At 37.9% G+C, this 22,552-nt stretch overlaps 1 protein-coding gene across 2 annotated transcripts in view; it reads left to right on the top strand.

Moving 5' to 3' along the window:
- The window catches only part of KITLG (KIT ligand), a 126,348-nt gene extending 104,289 nt beyond the window's left edge, over nt 1–22,059 (top strand). Inside the window, exons 4-10 of one of the 2 annotated variants that reach the window (XM_069095126.1) lie at nt 3,894–4,061; nt 5,621–5,780; nt 6,803–6,886; nt 10,091–10,200; nt 10,784–10,851; nt 13,219–13,295; nt 17,963–22,059. In XM_069095126.1, coding sequence (XP_068951227.1) covers nt 3,894–4,061; nt 5,621–5,780; nt 6,803–6,886; nt 10,091–10,200; nt 10,784–10,851; nt 13,219–13,258 — 630 coding nt within the window. In that variant the 3' untranslated portion in view covers nt 13,259–13,295; nt 17,963–22,059. The remainder of the gene's footprint in view (nt 1–3,893; nt 4,062–5,620; nt 5,781–6,802; nt 6,887–10,090; nt 10,201–10,783; nt 10,852–13,218; nt 13,296–17,962) is intronic. The other variant, XM_069095127.1, reaches the window with a different exon arrangement.
- Nucleotides 22,060–22,552: the final 493 nt, after the last annotated feature.

Raw genomic sequence — 22,552 nt, 5'->3', positions numbered from 1 at the left:
TCCCCTCCCCTCTCCTCTCCTCTCCTCTCCTCTCCTCTCCTCTTCTCCTTTCCATCCTGGGGTGGATTCCCAATAATAATAATAATCTGTTAAGAGTGCTGGGATTGAACATGCTTCCTCATTTTTAAAAATCATTGTAAATATTTAATGTTAGTAATTGATTAGCTAGTTAATTTGATCAGTGTAGTTAATAAAACTGATTTTTTAAAGATACTTTTAAATTGAAAGATGCCTAATACAGTTATAAATAATGGGTCATAACAATCAATGAACACCTTTCCAGGAGAAGTCATGTTTCTCTGTGTAGATCACCATCCACAAAGCAAAAATAAGCAAAAGTAGGCTGTCTCAGACTTCCTCTCAGGGGAAAGTTTTCTGCATAACTAATTAGTTCTTTTTTTTTTTTATTACTTAATGGATAGTATCAAACCTTAATTTTAGACTGAGTTTGAATATTTTAGTTCTGTTTCGGTGTAAGTTTGAAGATCAGTATGAAAGTCAGCTTGGGAGGATCATACAGTGCAGAGGAGGAAGTGATGTATCACACGGCTGGAAAGTTAGGTTGGTGCCAAGCTGTTAGGGACTTTAGATGCTTAAACAGAAGTTTATATTTAGTACCAGAAGTGATAGGAAGCCTTTGGAGATTATATTGAGTAGGAAAGTGACATGGTCAGACCTGCACTTTAGGAAAATTACTTTGGTCGATACATGGAGGATAGAGTAGGTATAGATGAGTCAAGTCCAGGCAAGAAGCATTTATTAAACACCTGCTGTGTGCCAGGTGGGAGTAGCTAGATTGCACAGTGGATTGTCAGAAAGACTCATCTTCCTGCATCCAAATCTGGCCTCAGACACTTACTGAGCTTGGAATCAGGAAGATGAGTCTTCCTGAGTTCAAAATCTGGTCTCAGACACTTAACTAGCTATGTGACCCTAGCAAGCAACTTAATCCTGTTTGCCTTAGTTTCCTCATCTGCAAAATGATCTAGAGAAAGAAATGTCAAACCACTCCAGTATCTTGGCCAAAAAACAACAACAAAACCCACCAAATGGAATGACAGAGAAACAGACATGACTGAAATGACTGAACAACAACAAAAAGGTGCCAAACGCTGCGCAAGTCCCAATAAGGCAAAAAGAAACAGTGTTTGGCAGTTACTTGGCTATTTGGGGTGAATTAAAGTGAGCGGTGAGGGGATGACTGAGGTCCTGAACCTCAGTTATTCTGTAAGGATGGAGGTGCCCTTGACAGAATTAGACAAGTTTGGGTTTGGTGGGAAAGATAACATTGTGAGATCTGGGATAAGATCTCAACCCATTCACTCTAGATCAGCTTCGTCTCTAGCTTAGGGTCTGAGATTTGTCTAAAGCATGGAGAAGCTAAGAGAGTTGACCAGAATCACCATTTCTCAACTACAGTTTTCCTTATCTTCAGAATAGCAATAATGATACTTTCTCTGCCCTCCTCAGAAGGGTCTTGTAAGCATCAGACATTTGGAAGGTACCTCAGAATCTAGCTAATGAAATACCTTCTTTCCACAAATAAGGAAACTGAGGCCCAGGGAAGTTTAGTAACTTGCCCAAGGTCACACTGGCAGTAAGTATCAGGGGTAGAATTTAAACCCAAGACCTCTGAGTTCAGAGTTAGTTTTCTTTTCACTGAACAAAGAAAGCTATCCAGTAGAAGATGCAGATGAATCATTTTGAATAGAGCATCTCACAGTAGATAAGAGACATTATCCCTCCTCATCCTCCTTGACATTTCTAGAGTTGTTTTTAATAATATTGACTATTCCTTTCTGAGCCTTTCCACCTAAGTTGCTTCTCTAACTCCTTCTTCTTTGGGGAGTACCTTTCTTACCTATTCTCCATATGCTAAATTCCTTTCCAGCCTTTAAATCCCAAAGCAAATATTCTGCTCTCAAATTAAACTTTCCCTGATTCACCCAGTTAGTAATAACCTTCAACTTCTCAGAACCCCTCTCTCCCTATAGTACTTTCTTGTTCACGTAATATTATTTTCCATTACAGTTTTTAGTATGTGTGTTTCACCCTTCACATACAAGATGAAAAGCTCCATGAGGGCAGGGAGAGTATAATGCAGTAGAAAATATGTTGATTTTGAAGTCAGAAGGCCTAGGTTCAAATCTCACTTCAGCTACTTGCTTTGTGATCTTGGACATGTCACTTAAATTCTCTGTGCCTCTTTTTTCCTGGTCTGTAAAATTAAGAGGTTACATTAGATGACCTAGATTTGTACCTCTTCTCTCCCCAATACTTAGTACAGTGATATGCACATATTAGGTATGGATTCAGATGTTAGTAAGTCTTTTCTGCTTAAAGACATTAACTGCCTGAGGTCAAGAATAGTCATATAGCTACTTTGTGCTGAGAATACTGCTAATACCATGATTTAGTGAATGCTTAATGAATTCACTTGCATGTTATATATACTGGAAAGATACAAGGGGTATTTAAAGTAAGAGTTTTTTGGTTTTGAGTACCAATTTATTTCATTTTTATTTTTAATTTACTTTTTTGAATAATTTATTTTCCCCCAATCACCTGTAAAAACAATTTTTAACATTCACTTAAAAAAATTTTGAGTTTCAAATTCTCTCCCCCTCAACCACTCCTGAGATGATAAACAAATTTATATCGATTATACATGTGCAGTCGTGCAAAACATATTTCCATATTAGTCATGTTATGAAAGAAAACACATATCCAAAAAAATAATATCAAACAAATAAAGAAAGAAAATGAAAAATAAGTGTTCTTCAATTTGCATTCAGAGTCCATCAGTTCTTTCTCCAGAAAAGGATAGCATTTTTTCATATTGCTAAGAATAGTTAGGTCATTCACAGTTGATACTTGTACAATGTTCTCTTTGTTGTGCTCACTTCACTCAGCATCAGTTCATGTAAGTCTTTCCAGGTTTTTCTGAAATCTTCCTGCTTGTCATTTCTCGTAGCACAGTAGTATTCCATGAGCATACTACTACAGCTTGTTCAAACATTCTCCAATTGATGAATATCTCCTCAATTTCTAATTCTTTGCTGCCACAAAAAGAGCTGCTTTATTAGACTTTTTGTACAAATAGGTCCTTTTCCCTTTTTTATGATCTCTTTGGAATATACACCTAGTACTGGTTTTACTGGATCAAAGGGTAAGCACAGTTTTATAGCTCTTTGGGCACAATTCCAAATTGTGTTCCATAATGGTTGGATTATTTCACAATTCCACCAACTGTGCATGTGTCTCAGTTCTCCCACATCCCTTCCAGCATCAACATTTTCATTTTTTATCATATTAGCCACTCTGGTAGGTGTGGGGTGGTACCTCAGAGTTGTTTTAATTTACATTTTTCTAATCAATAATTATTTAGAACATCTTTTCCCTGTGACTATATAGATATAGCTTTGATTTCTTCTTCTGAAAACTGCCTCTTCATATCCTTGAATGCCAATTTCTTACAATTAACATTTGACTTTGATCACTGGTCTTTTGAACTTGATCTTTGATTTCATTGGTTTTGGGAGCTCAGGATAAGTAAATTCTTTTTCTACCAATGCAAGTTGTTGCCTTCTCTGAAACATGCAATATTATAGAGAGGTATCTGGAACACACAGGGGTTAAGTGACTTTTCCAGGGTAGTCAATATGTGTCAGAGGCAAACTCAAATCGTCCTGATGCAGAGGTCTCCCTGTATATCATACCTTGATGCCTCTCATGCCTTTGTATAGCCTAAAACAAAATACAGATTAATTTAACAACTGATATATAGCGACTGATTTAGTCTGGCAAGGGAGTTCCTGAGCACTCCCCATCTGATGAGTAAAAGTCTGGGACTCTGAAATGTTTGTCTAATCTTGTCTCTCTTTCCCTTGCAGCCTAATCATTGTTGGTTACATTTGATGGTGCCTGAACTGGCCAACAGCCTGAACAGCCTCTTGTACAAATTTTCCAAAATTTCCAGTAGTCTGAGTAATTATTCAATCATTGATAAACTCATAAAAATCATTGATGACCTGATGGGATGCTTAGAAGAGAAAAATAAGGTAATATATCCAAAAAATCAGAGGAGGAGGGTGTATTTTTGTTCTTCTCTAACATGAGTTGTGGTGGGAGAAGGGTTTGGAAGTGTGAAGGATTTTTGTGTGTGGGTTCATACATGTATGCAGTGAAATATTTAAGATGTTGTTAAATGCCAACAAGTTGAATTATTTTGGAATTACAAACCTAAACATAATAATTCTAGCTCAGAGTTCTTTCTCTGCATTAACAAAATTATAGTAATAGCATGGGGCAGGGAAGAGTGTGAAATTATAGAGAGGGTAATGCTTTAAAGTTTATTTCCCTTGATTTGGAAACAGAATTACCTCACACTGTGAAATAAAGATTGTTTGACCTGTGCTGTTGCTTCATTTGGGAATTCATCTGGAGAAGGCTTCCAAATTAGTCAGCTATTTAAAATTAAGTTTGGATGGAAAACATTCTATATTGAAGGCTTAGCTCTGATGTTTATCCATATTGTGATTGTTCCATTTGGGAGTAATATCTTTGCCTGGCTTCTTGGAGACCATAAAAATGTACTGGTCATTTTTGTCTCTATCTGGGCCATTTGACAGATGAGTGGACTCAACTCCATCCCTATTTTGGAGTTAATGCCAGGCTCAGAGATGATCAGAGTAGGAAGGGACTTTAAAGTTTATCTAGTCCAGCCTCCTGGTCTACAGATAAAGAAACAGAGACCTACAAAAATTGTGATTTGTCCAAGGTCACAAAGACAGAAAGTGGCTTCCTGGGCTTTTGAACCACTATTGTAGTGTATTGGAATAAAGTTACTTTATGACCTTGGGCAAGTCACTTAGCTTTTCAGGGTCTCAGTTTCTTATCTGTGAAATGAAGGGGTTGTATTACATAACCTGTAACAGTACCTTACAAGTTTTGAAGCAATGATCCTATGATCCTGGAAGCTTTGCATTGGCATGAAGCCTAGGCAGTAATTTCTACCCTGTGCTTTTTTTCTTCCTTTTCTCTCATCCCATTCCCCCTCAACCCCGCCAGGGTAGCCCAACTAAAATGCTCCCATCATTTCTGTCCATCCAAAGTTTGCAGATTTTCTGATCTAGACAGGGGAGATACCATACAAATACACAAAACACACATGTGTGCACACACTTGAAGATAAAGTTATTTGAAAGGCCTTAATAGCTGAGGGAATCAAGAAGGGCTTCACAGAGAAGATAGAGATTGAATTGAGCCTTGAAAAGAAACTAGGAATCTTTGTAGCAAACAGTGGTCTCATTGCCTTTGAGGATTCTTTCTTTGTTGGTGACCGTGCTCCAAAGGCCTCTTCAGGCTTACCTGGAGAAAACTGTAGACCTGAAACATCAGAGGACAGCTAGCAATTAAATGTCAAAATGCATTGGCCTGGGCCCCAAATCAGAGCTTTTTAAAGTTGATCCTACTGAGACGGTTTTGAAAAAGTGACAGTTTCAGCGTCCTAAGGCTCGTCCCACTTTAATCTTTGAAGATAAGCAACCCACCAATGTCTTTGACCTACATTGAGCAAAAATGGCACTTGAATAATGTCAGCACTGCTTCTTTCCTCTAGAATTTCCGAAAACAAAATAACAACATCTATCAAGAAGGCTTGTTTTTTCCTGAAAAGTTTTTTAGCTTCTTTAATAAATCCATCGATGCCTTCAAAGAATTTGAAGAAAAATGGGAGCAGAGCACCTGTGTCCTGCCTTCAACAGTAGGGCCTGAGAAAGGTAAGAAGGGAATCTGCAGACTCAAGTCTAACCCATCAGCCAGTGACTTGTCAGTCATATGTCTATGAGGATATGTATTTCTGTAAGCACACCTATACCTGCCAATGCATACATGCATTTGGAGAGTGGTATCTATGATATCAGACTATTCAAAATGGTAGCTATATTGTGAATGCACACATTGTTTAAAAACCACTCATTAGCCTGGAGTTTGCCATTAATTTTTAACTTTCTTGGCTTTTACCATCCAGGTTTCTCTTCTTTCCCTTTTTCAATACTCACCCTTATGATTTTGCTTCTAAGGTAAGGAGGCTTTTATTCTATCCAGCCAGCCTGTTGGATAGGTACAGAGGCTCAGTGCCAAGACCCCTCCCCTGCTTTCTTGTTCAGGACAGAGTCCTCAACCTGAAATTTCCCCCCACTCCTTATGGCCCACATATTCATATATACATGTGTGTACACATACATGCACACACTTCACACATATCTACACATATCCATGCATATACCCATGCACACCTGTGTGCACACACATACGCACATATCTATGTACATGTACACACATGTACAAAACACATGTGTGCACACAAAGACACTACAATTCATGTGTGCATATAATGTTTATAAAATTGTCATATATAATATTTTGATATATAAACTACAATATAAATAAATAAGCTAATAATACATTTAAATATATAAAATATATAATATTTTAAATAATCTTTACTGATGAGTAGTTATTTGTGCTGGTCCACATAATGATTGTGGTGGGTTTTTTTCATGCAGTACAACAGCATGACCAGATAATAATAAACGAGTTCTAAATCTCTAGAGACAGTGCCTGAGTTTCCTTCTCTGTAAAATGGGGGGCTTGGACTCATTGGCTCTCAGTCTATGATCCAAAGATGCCAGGCCTCCACAGAGCTGCCCAGTCGGCCATATAGAGCTTCGCCTTTAAGGAGCATTGTAATACACGTAAGTCGCTATGCAACACTGACACATTGTTGCTTTCTATTTAGATTTCAGGGTCAATGTCACAAAACCATTTTTGTTACCCCCCGTTGCAGCCAGCTCCCTTAGGAATGACAGCAGTAGCAGTAATAGTAAGTATGAATACCTGATTTGATGCATGCACGGCTCCAATTAGCCTCCATAGGAGTTTGCATGAGTTTGCAATGAGATTATCCCACAATTGGGAAAACTTTTTAATGGGGGTACTGTCCTTTATGTTGTTGCTCCACAGCATGTGAACAACCATTTCTGGGCTTTCAAAATGCACTTGCCCTTTGGTGCGATCTTGCCATTGGACTGTGAAATTGCCAGTGATTTTCTAGTTAGAGAATTTTTGAAACACCTTAGAGAAGATGTCATTTGATTACAAGTTGTTTTGTATGCTGCTCCCTGATTTTGTGTGAATGAGGAAATTCCATAATGTGAGACCAGGCCAACCTACTGGGAGGTCATTAGCACTTAGTATCATAGTTCTTGAAACACTTGCCATCTTATGAATTACCCACATGGAGAAGAATATGCTGCTCTGTCTGAAATTCCTGGCATCTCAAAAGTCAGGACTCTCCAAGAGTTTATGTGCGTTTTGCAAAACTAAAAAAAAAAAAAGACATCTCGAAGTCTGACTTTAACTTGAACTCAGCAGTTCAATTCAATAAAAATTTGCTAAGCATTGGGTTCTGTACCAGGGTGCTGGGGAGAGATACAAATGCAAGAGTAGAACAATCCCTTCCTTCATAAAGCCTACTTTTTCAGATACTCACCACCTAACTACTGCCTGCCTTGGTTTCCCTCATCTGTAAAATAGGGATTATAATAATAACTACCTTTCAAGGTTGTTGTGAAGATTAAATGAGATGTTTGTAAAGTGCTTAGCACAGTGGCTGACACATTAATAGTGCTTAATAAATGCTTATTTTATTCTTCCCTTCCACACTCCCTTCTTTTACTTTCTTCCCTCCCTTCCTTTACTTTCCTCCTTCCCCTCTTTTACTTTCCTCTCCCTCTCTCCCTTCCTTCCTCTCTCCCTTTACTTTCTTCTCTTCCTCCCTCCCTGATTTTCTTTCTTCCTTCCTCTCCCTCCTTTCTTTTACTTTCTTTCCTCTCTTCCTCCCTCCCTCCCTCCCCGCTTTCTTTCCTTCAGAGAACTTCCTTTCTATTTGACTGACTGCTAGTCACAGGGCTATACTAAAATAGCACATCTCCTTACCCTCAGAAAGCTTACTATCTACTGGGGAGGTAGATGCCAGGTATGAACACAAAGACAAAACCAAAGCTGTCCCTCCCTTTATTTTCTACTGTGGAGCTTTAGGCCATTCTCTGTGGATACCAAGACAAAAACAGTTTTTGACCTCAAGGAGCTTTCTTTCTACTGGGGAGATATATGCCAGACCTGGGGATACAAAGAAAAAATAGAATCACCTGTGTATAGATAAAACAAATCCTAAGTCAAGATGAAGTAATTTTGGGGTTGTGGTAGGCAGCAGTTAACCTCTTCAGGGGTCAAGAAAAGCCTCTTGGAAGCGTTGGCCCCCAAGTTGAGCCTAGAAAGGAGGTTTGAGCCCCAGTCCTTTGTGGTCACTTTTCTAAATGAATGAGGGGCCTCCATGTTTCCCTGTTTGATAGGACATGTGCTGATGGGAGTGTTTTTGGCCATGGTACTGCCATCCAGCAAAGACAGCATGTGGTCGAGTTGCAAGACCATTGATTTTTCTGGGCTTTGAGGTCTGCACAAAGAATTCCCTTTTTCACTCAGCTTTGGCTGTGGCAAAACTACTTTATTGAAACCAAAGCTGCTAAACAGCTGTCCAAGCTCTGCCAAAGTGGAATTGGATGCAGATCAAGAAATTTGCAAATCATCCAAATTAAATCGTTTTCTTGAAGTGAAAGTCATTTCCTTCCCTCTAAGTCTAGAGACATAGGCATCCCTTAACATCAGTTTTAATTATTTGAGAATGATTTATTTCCTCCTAAGGGCAGAGTGTCAAGATGCCAAGATCTCTACTTTTCTCATTTCTGTGAAAACCTTTTAGAAATGTGCTGAGATGTATCAGTGGTATGCTGTGTGGAAACCATGGGGAAAGAGCTTTTTATCCCAGGCTGGACTGAAAGAAAAGCTCAGGAGTAGAATTATAGAGTGACACATACAGGAAAACTCCATTGTGCTCTGAGATAATCTGCATTTATTGGCAAAGAGGAGACAGTCCATCTCATTCCAAAGTGACGGTGGCATTTGAATCTCCCAAATCCTTCGCCATAATGGCAGGAAAGGTAGCTCACTGGATAGAATTCTGGACCTGGAGTAAGGAATACTTGAGTTACAAATCCAACCAAACACTGCAAAATGGAATCTACCAAGAAAATCGATTACCCTTAACTCCATTCTTTTTGTGATTTATGTGTTTACTGTGTGACTCCGAGCAAGTCACTTAACCTCTCTCTGCTTCAGGTTCTTCCCACAAGATAGTATTTACTTTGAGTGCTATGTAAATTCTGGCTGTCATAGGCAACTAGGTGGTAAAGTGGATAGAGTAAGGGCTGGACTTAGTGTTTGAGAGGCCTGAATTCAAATTCTGCCTCACATATTTATTTATTAGTTTTGTGACTTTGGGCAAGTCACTTAACCTCTTTTTGTCTTGGTTTCCTCATGTGTAAAATGGGGCTAATAATAATAGTGGCTTGTTGTAAGGATCAACTGGAATGAAATATGTAAAGTGAGACATAAGTATCAGCTGTTTTTATGATGATTTTTATAGTCATTGGCCACTGGAAATTGATACCAAGCAGAATGCCAGGCCAACAAACAGGATTCTCATGAGCAGCAGGCATTCCTACACCATGGATATTCAAGTTTCTCCAGGAATCACAAGGAAGCATCTAGTAGCCTTCAAGGCATGTCCAAACCCAACTAGATAGTCAATAAATATGGACTCCAATCTAGCCTCTGCTGCTCACTAACTTGGTCAAGTTTCAGTCTCTTCTCTGGCATGTTTCCCCATATATAAATTGATGGGGCCAGACTAGATGGGCTTCTAAAGTCTCTTATGCCTCCAAGTCCTAAGACTGTGATTATAAATGGACAATCAGTCCTGACTTCACTAATGGTTTATATACCCAAAGTTTGTGTGAGCTGTGTGGGTCAGGGGAAGGTACCCTGAACCTCATGATTTCTTAACGGAAAAATCTCTTCTTTAAAAGCTTTAAACAGAATTATGTTAGAATTAATTACCTACATCATGGTGGCACAGTCTCCTGTATGGTTCTGTCTTCAACATAATACTTTTTTTTTTTAATTACAGGGAAGGCATCAGGACCTGCTAAAGACCCAAATATGCATTGGGTAGCCATCGTGTTGCCATCACTGTTTTCTCTTGTAATTGGCTTTGTTCTGGGAGTCTTATACTGGAAGGTAAGGAAGCCCAAGATTTGCTTTCTGTATTCTTCTTAATAAATGGTTAACCAAACAACCACCATTTTGTGCAAAATGGAATCTAACAAGAAAATCAATTACCCTAACCTCCATTTTTTTCTGTGATTTATGTTTAAACTCAAGTGAGTTTCTCTTTTGCCACCTGCCATACTGGTAAAGGTCCTGTTCTGGTATATGCTTAGGAGATGAAGGCTGCTTCTAATATATCTGAATTACATTTTTAAAAAAAGGCATATGCTTTAAAATAACATTCTAAAGTCAACTTATATGCCTATATTACAAGTTGCTCTTGGTCAGTTTTCAAAACACCTCTTAGATTGAGTCCTACTCAGATATTCAGCTTTTAAATTTGTCGATATGTTCTCTTTGTTTCTGAAAATGCTGAATTAATAATGTAGTATTTTTTCTTAATTTTAAAATAACTAATCTTTAAAACATAGATTGTTACATGATTAAAAAATCATTGGAATTAAATAATTAAAGATATATGCCATTTACTTCTTTAACTTTACAGCCTTTTAAACTATCATAGTATGATTGTATTTTCTTTTTCTTTTCTCAGAAAAAACAAATGAGTCTTAAAATGGAAGGTGAAAACAGAGAGATTAGTGAAGAGGATAACGAAATAAGGTAACTTACTTTACCAGAGATACACGTGACTGCTACACTGCAAATCCATTGTGTATGTATTAGTGACCTTTCCCTCACATTCACATTTACATCTTGACCTCTCATTTGGTCACACTTGGCTGCATCTACAGTGAACCCTTCCACAGAGATGGCTTCCTACATAACCTTTGAAACTTTTCAACCATTGGAATGTATCAGCTTCCTTTCCACAGTACAACCATAGTCTATTTTGCATGCCCAACTTTCTCACCACTGTCTCTTCTTTTCCTTGATTTGAATTACCATCCTAGTACATACAATCATTACCACAAGCCTATGTTACTTTCCTATATACAACCTCCATAATAATATAATTCAGTCTCACTATTGGCATGTCACTTCCCTGTCCAGGAACTTAAAGTGTCCCCCTGTTGCTATAATGATAATAATAATGACAATAATTATTACATATTATGTTTATACATAGCATGTAATTATATAATAGTGGAGATATAATAACAATTATATAATAGTAGAGAGCAATATAATTTTGTTATGTTATTAACAAAATTTTTTATTAGCAATATGTACTATAATTAAAATACTGTAATATAGCATTTTACTATGGTATCATAAATGCTATAATATAGCATTACAGTTTTATTATAGATTGCAAGTATATGTATAAATACATGTTTTATCATGTGGATATAATTTTTCTATAATTAGTAAGATAAAGACATTATCTTTAATTATATAATAAATTATATTTCTCTTTATGTATTATAATTTAAAGTACTGTAATATAGTATTATACAATGATATCATAAATGCTGTAATTATATCATGGTATAAGATAGTGTTATAGTTTTATATAGTTTATATGTAACTATATGTTTTATCATATGTTGATATAATTTTTATATTATTAGTAAGATAAAGATATTATCTCATTAATTGCATAATAGACTATATTTCTTTATTACTACATTTTATTATATAAATATTATCATCATCATCCTTAGTACAATAGAGATAGTTTGGCATAGTGAATACAGAACTGAACTTAGAATCCAGAAGACCTGCCTTAGAATCAGAATCCTACCTCTGAGCTTATTTAGCCATGAGACCATGGACAGACTTCTTAACTTCCCCCTGCCTCAATTTCCTATAAAATGGCCATAACAATGCCTGTAGTCCTTGTCTCGCAGGACCATTTTGAGACTCTAGGGAGATAATGTACACAGAAAGCTTTGCAGACTTCAAAATACTCTAGTTGCTGCAAAGTATCTTTTCCTAGGTTTTCAAAGCTCTTCACTGCCAGATTCCCTCATCTCTCTAAATTTTATATGTCATTTTATATGACTGCCATCCCCATATCCTGTGTTCTAGCCAAGCTCATCTATGTGCTGTCTCTTGAACCTTGTTCCCCCTCCTTGTAGTGACCTTTTCCTAGAGTCTGTGTTACTCCTTTCCCTTGACACCTGCTGTGTGCACAGCCCTGGCATAGGCATCAGAGTTACAAAGAAAAAAAAGCAGTACCTGCTCTCATGGAGTTCACAGTCCCTCACTTCCTTTAAGACAGATTAAGGTTCTTAACCTTGGAGTCTGTGAATATGTTTCAATTGTGTGTATGTAGAACTATCTCAGTATATTGAGTTGTCTTTGTAGTCCTTTATATTTTATTATACACATTTAAAAACATTATTCCAAGCTTTATGTGATTGCCAAAAGGGTCTATAATACCAAGAAGGTTAAGAACCCCTCTTCTAAGACCTTAGTCAGAACTTGCCCCAGGATGCCCTTTCCGGTTAACCCCGAACAATAACCTTTTTCTTTATTCCATCTTTGAATAATTTAATTTTTTATTTTTATATATGTGAGGTACCATGCCATGGTGCATGAATGGAGAACACGGCTAGAAGCTAGGAGGCGTGTGCTGCCTGGTCAAGTCACTTAATGTCCAATACTAAATAATTTGTAGAGTATATGGTAACCTACATTAACAAAGGCAGTTTCCCTATCTGGGAATTAGCTATACTAATAACCAATCTATATGTGTGCAAACACACGCACACACACACACACACACACACAACCTTTCCAGTAGATTATCAGCTCCTTCAGGGCAGGGATTGGGTCTTCTGTCTCCTTTTCTACCCAAGGTGACTAAACTACTCTACAATGTACAGTGGGTAATCAGTAAATATTAACTGAGTAGCAAACCTGGGATTCTGACCCAGAGCAAACTACAGCTTGCTCCATTTTGCAATCTTTTGTGCTTTGGCCCATGGTAAACACTGACTTCCACAATGATCAGTTCATGGTGTTCTCCGGAATCTCTAGCCAAAAGCAAATAAGCTTTTTCTATTGTTTTTTTCCTCCCAGTATGTTGCAAGAAAAAGAGAGAGAGTTTCAAGAAGTGTAACTGTTGCTTGTATCAACACTGTTACTTTTGCACAACGGTAAGTTTTTCTCAAGACAGAAGAATTAACAAGAAATATCCATCCTCTCATTGGCCACAAGTTAGAATCAGGATTTTATAAGGTCCTTGATGTAGTTATGTACAATTTTTGAAACTCAAGCTGTTCCCTGTTGGAGTCATGTATGTCTAATTTGTTCTTTATCAGCTGGGAGTCACGAACATTAAGCAAATATAATCCTGATGAGTGGCTGGCTTTTGCATAAGTAGTATAGCTACATCTTCTTTTGTTAATACATCTAAAGAAAGAACAGTGAGATTTAGGGGACTGGGAACTGACTAGGAACTCTAAGCAGAAGAATAATAAATTTCACACATAGGTGGTAGATTCCCATGCAAATGCTACAGTGTAGATTCCCACTCAGGTAATGTGTGTTCCCTGATGAAAGCAAGTGTGCCCAGTAACAATACAGGATACATTAATGCAAATGGTGGCAGATCCAAAACCCAATCCAATTCGGCAGACACCATTTAGGTAACTGCTACATGCAGAGCAATGGGGATACAAAGAAATGCTGTGCCCTTATGGAGTTCCACTGTGTGTGGTGCCATGGAAAGAGCACTGAGCTTGGAGTCACAGGATGCAAGTTCAGATCTCTGGCTCTGTTACATAGTAGCTCTACCACCATGGCCAAGTCATTTCACCCCTCTTGAGTTTAGTTTCTTCAGCTGTAAAATGAGGGGGTTGGACTCGACCTCTAAAGCCCTTTCTACCTCTTTATCTATGACTCTATGTACACAGATAAGTAAATACAAAGTAATTTTATGAGGGAAAGAGATTAGGAAAGGAGGTGGCTCCAGAACTGGACTTTGAAGGAAGCAAGAGGTTATGAGAGGTGGAGGTGAGGAGGGAGTGGCATTCCAAAAATGGGGGTCAGTCTGTGCTGAGGCACAAAGATGGCAGATGCACAGGCTTCTGCAGGGAGAGCCTGGCAGGCCACTTGATTGGAACCAGGTAGTGTGTAAGTCTGGTTGAAGGAACATTGGGGTCAAGAGTGACTTATCTCTTATGCTATTTGCTTCCTCATCTCTTTTCTTTGATCCTCCCCCCAGGCCCTAGAATGGCCTGGGAGGACAATACAGTGCTACAGACCTCACTTATGACGGATTAATGCTGTGTGTTTTCTACTCCATTACTGTTCTTCTGTCCTCCCTTTCTTCCCCCCACCCTAGCTCCTGTTGAATCCCTGACACAGTCACCACAATGCATATCATAATTTCTATCTTTAAATCCTGAAATCTTGTCCATCCTTGTCTCTCTCAGCCTATGATTTTTTACTTCTTACAGAAAAATAATTGAACCTGTCTGGCATTCACTTTATCATCTTGTGGTTACCTCCATCTCTCCCTCTAACCTTAGAGTTATAAGTTCCCTAAGAGCTAGGAATGTCTCCAGTGTCTCACCTGGAGCCTATCACATGCTTAAATGTTGTTGATGTGTCTTTTCCTCTCTAAAGTTAAATCTTCCATTTGTATTTTCAGGCTTATTCTTGCCCATCTTCTATGGGACCTTGTTTATAAATAAACCTTCTTCTTCTGCCTTTATGTAGTAGAATATAAGAAGGGACTTTTTGAGTTTGTTATTGTATCCAGTAACTTCTGATGTTAGTGCCTAGAGCACTGAGAATTTAGGAATTGAGGTTATTTGTCTAGGGTCACACAGCCTATCTTATTTCTAAGGCAAGAACTTGAACCCAGGCCTTGCTGGCTTCAAGGGCAGCTTTCCATGCATTGTTCTATAGCTGCCTCATATTCATATACATAGTGGGCACTTAATAGTGGAGTAGAATCTTATCCATGGGCTTGTTCCATCTAGTTCTAGACATGCTCAGGTCTTCCCTATCTTAAAAAAAAAAATCAATTAATCAACAGCATTTAAGCATGTGACAGACTCCAGGTGAGATGCTGGGGACACTCCTAGCTCTTGGGAAACTTACATTATACTAGCAATAGCAATATAAAGCAATTAAAACAACTTTTCTTGATCTCATAGGGCTTTGGAACTTCTGTTCATTGTTCGTCCTTTTGTTACCAAGCTCTGACCTCCTAAGGTCAAGGGACCTTCTATTCTTCAAGGTCTCTCCCTAACTCCAAATTTTTTTCCTTCTGGCAGTCCATTTTTCTTCCCGTCAAAATGCAAAGAGCTACTTCTCCAATGGTTTCTTCTTATAACTTTATCATCATCATCATATTTATATAGTTCTTCCAGGCTTGCAAAACACTTTACAAATTTTAGCTCATTTTAGCCTCACAGCAAACCTGTAAGAGCTGTTCTCTGCATTTTACATAAACTGAGGCAAGTGACTTGTTTAGGGGTCACAGCTAATAAGTGTGTGATACAGGATTTGAACTCAGGACTTTCTGAGTTTCTGATTGTGTAATACAGCCAGTTAGGAAAAGGCAGTACTATTTTTCTGCAAACTTGACAGTTTAGGAATCAGAACAAAGAGGCGAAATTCCTTACTGCCATGGGGAAATCAAAACCATACTCATTCAAAGAGTCAGGCTTACAGAAACTAGTGACAGAACTACAGATCATGAGTTGTTTGTGAAACCCATAGCTAATCCTAGACTGGGAATAGGTAATGAATTAAGGAGCCAGGGAGAGATGCTAGGATCTTAAGATTGGGTAGCTTGTTACCAAATGTTAAACTTTTTAACCTGTTTACCTACTAAAGTCTAAAACCTTTTAAAAGTCTACAAATGAGATAATGTGTGTAAAGAGATTTGCAGACCTTAAGGGGATATATGTGTCAGCTCTTATGAAAACTTTCTGCTTTTTCCTGATAGCTATAAAAACTAAAAAAGTGTGAGAGCAAATTGGTTCAGGACCTACCTAAATGACCAAAGAACAAAAAAGTATACACTTATAAGTTTAATCTGCATTACTAACATTTTTTCCATCATTTTATACATCTGTATGTTCAGTCAATAAAAAGAAATCAAGGGCAGCTAGGTGGCACAGTGAATAGAGCACTGGCCCTGGAGTCAGGAGGACCTGGGTTCGGATCCGGCCTCAGACACTTAACACAAAAAATAACTGTGTGACCTTGGGTCACAACCCCAACTGCCCTCCAAAAAGCAAAATAAAATAAAAGAAATAAAAAGAAATCAAGCCATGATTTGTGCATGCAATGTACTGGGCACAATGCTAAGCACTTTTTTCATCTTTTTTTGATCCAAACAAAAAACCGGAAGATCACACAGGTAAAGTGGAATTTTAACCCATGTTCTCTGACTCAAATTACAGGATTCTTTCTACATAATTACCTAGAGGTTGTTAGGAACATATAGTGAGTAACAGAAAAGGAAGTACAAATGCTTCAGATCAGAGCTGGAAATGGTCAAAAATTAATCCAAAGTTCTGTTGTTCATAACCAGCTCTGCAGCAGTGAAATAGAGTGTGGCAAATGTGAGCTTGCTGCCTCATGACCATTTCTATAGTGGTACAGGACTTGGGGAAAATCTTGGTCCGAATCTCTATCTGATTTTCTTATTTGCCTCAGATACTGAACCAGATACTGCAGGAATAAACAAAGGTAGGGTTCAATAGGTCCCTTTCCCTCAAACAGCTCTTTGTTATTCTGAGCAGGACCATTCAGGGAATGACTTAAGTTGTGGACTATTCTTGGGAATTTCTGGGAACTGAACAATTGAAACCTGATTTTGCTGAGAGGAACCAATCTTAATCCAGCATCCATCCTTCCCTCCTTTTGGTCTAAGACTTAGAAATATAGATGGTGTAGTAAAGAGTGTTGAATTTTAAGTCGAGATCTAATTCTGATCAAATGTTGTTGTTGGAGGCAGCAAAGTAGCACAATGGAGAGAGTACCTGGAGTCAGGAAAACCCAAGTTCAAATTCAGTCTCACACATTAATTAGCTGTGTGACCCTGGGCAAGTCACTTAACCTTGTTTGCCTTGGTTTCCTTATCTGTAAAATGAGCTGGGGAAAGAAATGGCAAACTACTTCAGTATTTTTCCCAAGAAAACCTCAAAAAGGGGTTACAGAGAGTTGGACATGCCTGAAATTGACTAAAAAACAATAGCAATGTCACATAGATAATAAATGTCAAAGGCAGTATTCAGATTTTGATCCTTTGACTCCTCTGTACTCTTGTACTCTACATTCCTTTGTCTTTTTTTTTAATCTTGGATTTCCCCCATGCCAGCACAGTGCCTTGCACAAAGCGGGGGTTATTGAATATTTATTGAACTGAATTAGAGGGAGAAATGATGTCTAGATCAGGTTAAGTAATCTCTCCAAGCTCTGGTGTCTGCAGAGTAACATCCAAAGCAATTTATTTGATCTTCTGGCATTACTTCTTCATTCTTCTTGCCTTGTTCACCCTTTCCTATTGCCTCACTCTTTCTCCTCTCCTTTTCTTCTTTCTCTATCTACCTGCATGCCATAAAACTTCTGGTGATACCCTCAGGCATTTCTTAGTTCTCCTTGAAGAAACTCAGGGCCAGAGTGGTTGCTGACCTTACAGAATAACTTTGACAGTGCTTTTTTAGACTCGTGTGGGTGAGAGCAGTTTGCAGCTACATTGCTGACTTGTAGATTTTTCTGACTGCTTCTGGATCAAGAATGAAAAGAATAGAGAAAACCAAAATACTACAATCTCTCTTTTTTCCTCCTTCTCCTCTAGGCGGGTAACAGTTTTATGTTTGCTTCATAAATGAAGTAGCTTTAAGCAAATTCATATTCTGTCTGGAGTGACAGACTGAGTCTCTGTCTGTACTTGCTACCCATGACTCCATAAAACGATGATTCAGAAGTGGGGACAAAGTGTCTTACTGTGAAACCAGCGCTGAATTAATCATCTGCAAAGAAGAATATGCATGGGGCAAAACTCTATTTTAAGAATTTGGGGATTTGCCGTCTCATTTAGAACTGGTAACTTATGTCGGGAAAGGAACTGCATTCCCTGGACTCCATGCACCACCCGCATGTCTCCAGCAACGTGGAGTTTACCAAACATCCATGTGTTCTAATCCTTCGATTGTCAACTGCATCCCACAGTTTAACCTGGTCTGTAGAAATGGCTTTGAGCTTGGATTGTGGGGATAAAAAAAAATGAAAGAGAAGCTATAGAAAACAGAGTTTTAAAGACACTAATATGGGAAGAGGGGAAATCTGAGAGATGCAGAAAGTAAGCATGCCGACCTTTAGTCTTACGGAATCTAGGTTCATGTTTTGGACGACATGTCATGAATGAAGTCTCTTTCTCTGCCCAATGAATACAATATCTATCCATCTCAAACAAAAAACTTAGCGGATAATCCGACATGGTTGGCTGTCCATGGCTGTCCATGCAGGGGGAGTCAATATTGAATTAGACTGGTGATTTTTGTCACCACATGGAGAAGCTCTGAAAGAGTTAATATATGAAGAAGCTTTCAGCACTGAATATCAGAAGGGCCTACCTGAAGAAGACATTTGGTGTCCCTGGTGATGTCTTCCCTTTTTTGATAACCACTATGGTGTGTATAGATACATTTCCAAAATATATTAGAGCATTTTATATACATGTATTCTAGAAACCTTACACAAAGTTATGTAAAGAGAGTCTTAGGAGAAACTGCTGAATGTATGGAGATTTAACTTGAAACTATAGCTGTGGGAGGGACATGGATATGGCTTAGAATATTCAGTATCTAACAAGAACAACCACAGCCCTAAACATGGGTATCAAAAACTTTGGCCTTTGCAAAAGAATAAGAAATCTAGAAACTTTAGCTACTGGTAACATAGTCTTTGTCATGTTTGAAATATCCATTTATTTAAGATCTGGCACTATTCATTAAGGATATAATTCAGAGATTTTTTTTTAAGCTTTCTTCAGTTTTGCATGTTGGCTTGCTGTTTAAAACATATGACTTCCTAGGGCATATTTTGGAGAAACTTGGCAAGTGTTGCTAAGAAGGGCAAAGGATCTGTGATTTCGTCAACACTGGGGATTCTTAGACCCAATCTGCAGCCTACTAGATATATCTAAGGGGGTGGTTCAGTGAGGTACATGGAAGTTAGTAACTGAACCAGAGTCACACAGCTAGCAAGTGTTGTGGGTAGAATTTAAACCCAGGTCTTCCTGACCCCAAGCATAGTACTGAATCTACTACCCAAGCTCCCTGTACCAGAGCCCTCTGTAATATGGACACTTAATGATTTTAAGCTAGGATTTATAAGTATCTTGAGAAGCGTAATGATATGTTCAAATCTTTTGAAGGCAGACAGTTCATTAAAGCCAATGAACAATTAATTCTTAGTTTTTTCTGCTGGATATGAGAGAGAGAGAAGAGAGAGAGACTGAGAGAGAGAGAGAGAGAGAGAGTGTGTGTGTGTGTGTGTGTGTGTGTGTTTTAATGTGCCACAAAGCTATAAATGGAGCCAAAAGCGTACCCTTCCAAGCTGATGATTGGTGCAACAGTACAATGATGAATTATCTCCACAGACTGGCCATTGACAAACTAGCCTCTTGACCCAGAAAGGCATGAAACAGTCATTGTTCTCCTTCCTTTGTATTGAAATGTCAGAAAGTCTCCGTAGTAGTTGGAATCTTCAGTTTGGATTGTACCATATGGACTGCCCGATTCTCCAAGCTTTAGAAGACAATTAGATGCATTTAACGGTAAAACAACGCTGAGCATAATTGCTTGATGCTAGTTAGTTGGGCACAGGCTCTGACATGCCTGCCTGTAGAGAGAATGCATAGCTTCATTATTATAGTCCAGAGTTGACCAAATAGAGAACGTGCAACATTATTGGAGTTAGCCAGCTGGCATCTGTCTAAGAAACACCTTGCGATTTCCTGTTACATTCCTATCCCAACATTACATTTCAGAGTTGCCTTTTGAAGTAACTTCAGAAGGTCTGAAGACCGTATATGACCCTTAAAGCTTTGCACCTTATTTTGAGAAACTTAGATTGTAAAGAAACCAGCCCCATGGCTAATGGTTCTTAGAAAGTAAAATCTGAATGGTCCTGAACATTGGGTTACACAGTATGCTTTTCACACTGCCAATCTCAAATATCAGAAACATCTTACTCCCCTTCATTTGCTTAGTGAACTAGTCATTGATCGTGCCATACTATAAGATGTCAATTAAAAAAAAAAAGGTTTCCTTTAGGTAAGATTTAGATTGTTTCTAGTTAATCAAAATATTTTGGAGGATTTTTGTGATGCAGTTTATCAACCAGATTCAATCTAGCTTTAAATCTGTAGAAAAAAAAAAAGCTCCATTCCACATTCACAGCTATCCCTATGACATATTTCTATAGTTAAGGTGTGTCATCCACATTTCTTCTTACTGGCACATTTATTAGTTTTTCCACATTTCTTTGTTTTCAACACAGACAAGGAAAGAAAAATGGAGCTGACAATTACACAGGTAGTATTCAGTTCTGGGGTCTGAGTATATAAAATGTTGACCTTCCAGAATAATTATTGTTTTTGTTTAGAATGTAAACAGGGCCCATTAGTCAAACAGGATTTCATTTCACCCAAGGTAAATTGGATAACTATTTACACAAGTGATGGCTTTTCAGCTCTGCTTGAATGAACAGTTTGGATCACCTTCTACACCTCATGATATTCAAGTACACTTTAGATCCTGCAGTCAGGAAGAATTGCTTTAATGTATGTTTAACATTTGGAAACCCACCAAATTATGCATTTCAATATCTTTATTTTATTAAAAGCTAAGAGCCTAAAATGTAGGATATACATAAAGTCCAAAATGCCAGAAGATATTTTAAAATCAATTTGGGATGGACCAATCCGTAAATTACTTTTCTGGCCATTTGTTATTATTGCTTTTTTTTCCCCCCATGGACAAATGAGGAGAATTTTATAAGTCAACTCATCTTTAGTTTAATTTTAGAATTTTGAAACCCCTCTTAGAATCAATCCATCAATCAACAAACGCTTTTTAAGCACCTATGTGCCAGATACCACACAAGGAGCGAGAAGATGAGTTTTTAGTTTGAGTGCTCCAAGGAACATTATTATAATATTGAATTACACATTCACTAGAATTGGAAATGCCTTTGTTCTAGGAGACAAATAAGAGTACTTTAATTTCTTAATGAGGGCTTTTTACAAGCAATTATTCCTGTAAAAAGCCCATTTCTGAGATCCTGAAATATTAACTAAGCAAAAATGCATATCTATCTATATATATGTATGTAGATATTTGTGTATTTCTGATGACTGTCACCAAGTACAATACATACTATGATTGCTTTCTCTTTACATTATCATTATTATTTTAAGAACAGGAGCTGTTGAATGGAAGATCTAACAACACAGTGCCATTTTCAGTTATTTGACTCATGAGCTACAAGACTCACACTTTCTCCCCAATCAGAAAATCCTAGTCTCCTACACTATCAAACGGTAGTGTAGAATTGCACACAATATCTATTCGCCATGATTTTGCAATGAGTGTGCTTGAAAAAAGGACCCTGATTCCTTTTTGATGGATGCACAGGTATATTGCTGGTTCTGTTTTAGGTTGGAGTTCTAATGTAAATGTATGTCAACACTACTTTGCATAGTTTATTATGACTGAAGGTTAATTAAAGAGGTTTGTAAAATGTGATGTGTATGTGTATATACCGTATGCGTACTTTTTAAAATAGGTGTTATGTCCCGACTCTTTTTTTTTATACTGGTTTGAATTTGAAATTACATTATATATACATATACTTTATTGTTCTAAATAAAGAATTTTATGCACTATTGTGAAATGGTCTTGTCATTAATGATTTTGCAGTTTTTCAGATAGTCATGGACTATCAGACTATGGTGATATAGACTCTGTGATGGGACTGCAAAGGTTGCCTATCCCCAAAGAAGATTCTCTACTCTAATACTAGGTAATCTGGTCACTGCTTGAAGATTATCTCCTAAGGAAGCGCATTCTACATTTAGACTGTTCTAATTATTAGAATTTTCCCCCTTCCATCAAACCTAAATGTAATGATCACATAGGCATACATATATGTGTATGTACACACACACACACACACACACACACACACACACACACACACCCATCCCATTTGCCCTTCTCTGGTTCCTGTTATGTCCAGAATTGAATGCAGTATTCTAAATGTGATCTGATTAGGGCAGAGCATTTAGCTGTTTCTTTCTGGAAGCTATTCAGTGATACTCTGCCCTCATTAGCTTTTCTCACAAATGATAGATATCATGGAGGAGAGGAAAGAAGGCCAG

The sequence above is a fragment of the Petaurus breviceps genome, unplaced genomic scaffold (assembly GCF_028583685.1).
Source record: "Petaurus breviceps papuanus isolate PSGF00001 unplaced genomic scaffold, PetGlider_PUasm1.0 225, whole genome shotgun sequence".
NCBI lineage: Eukaryota > Metazoa > Chordata > Mammalia > Diprotodontia > Petauridae > Petaurus > Petaurus breviceps.
This window is presented reverse-complemented; position numbering and strand designations above follow the sequence as displayed.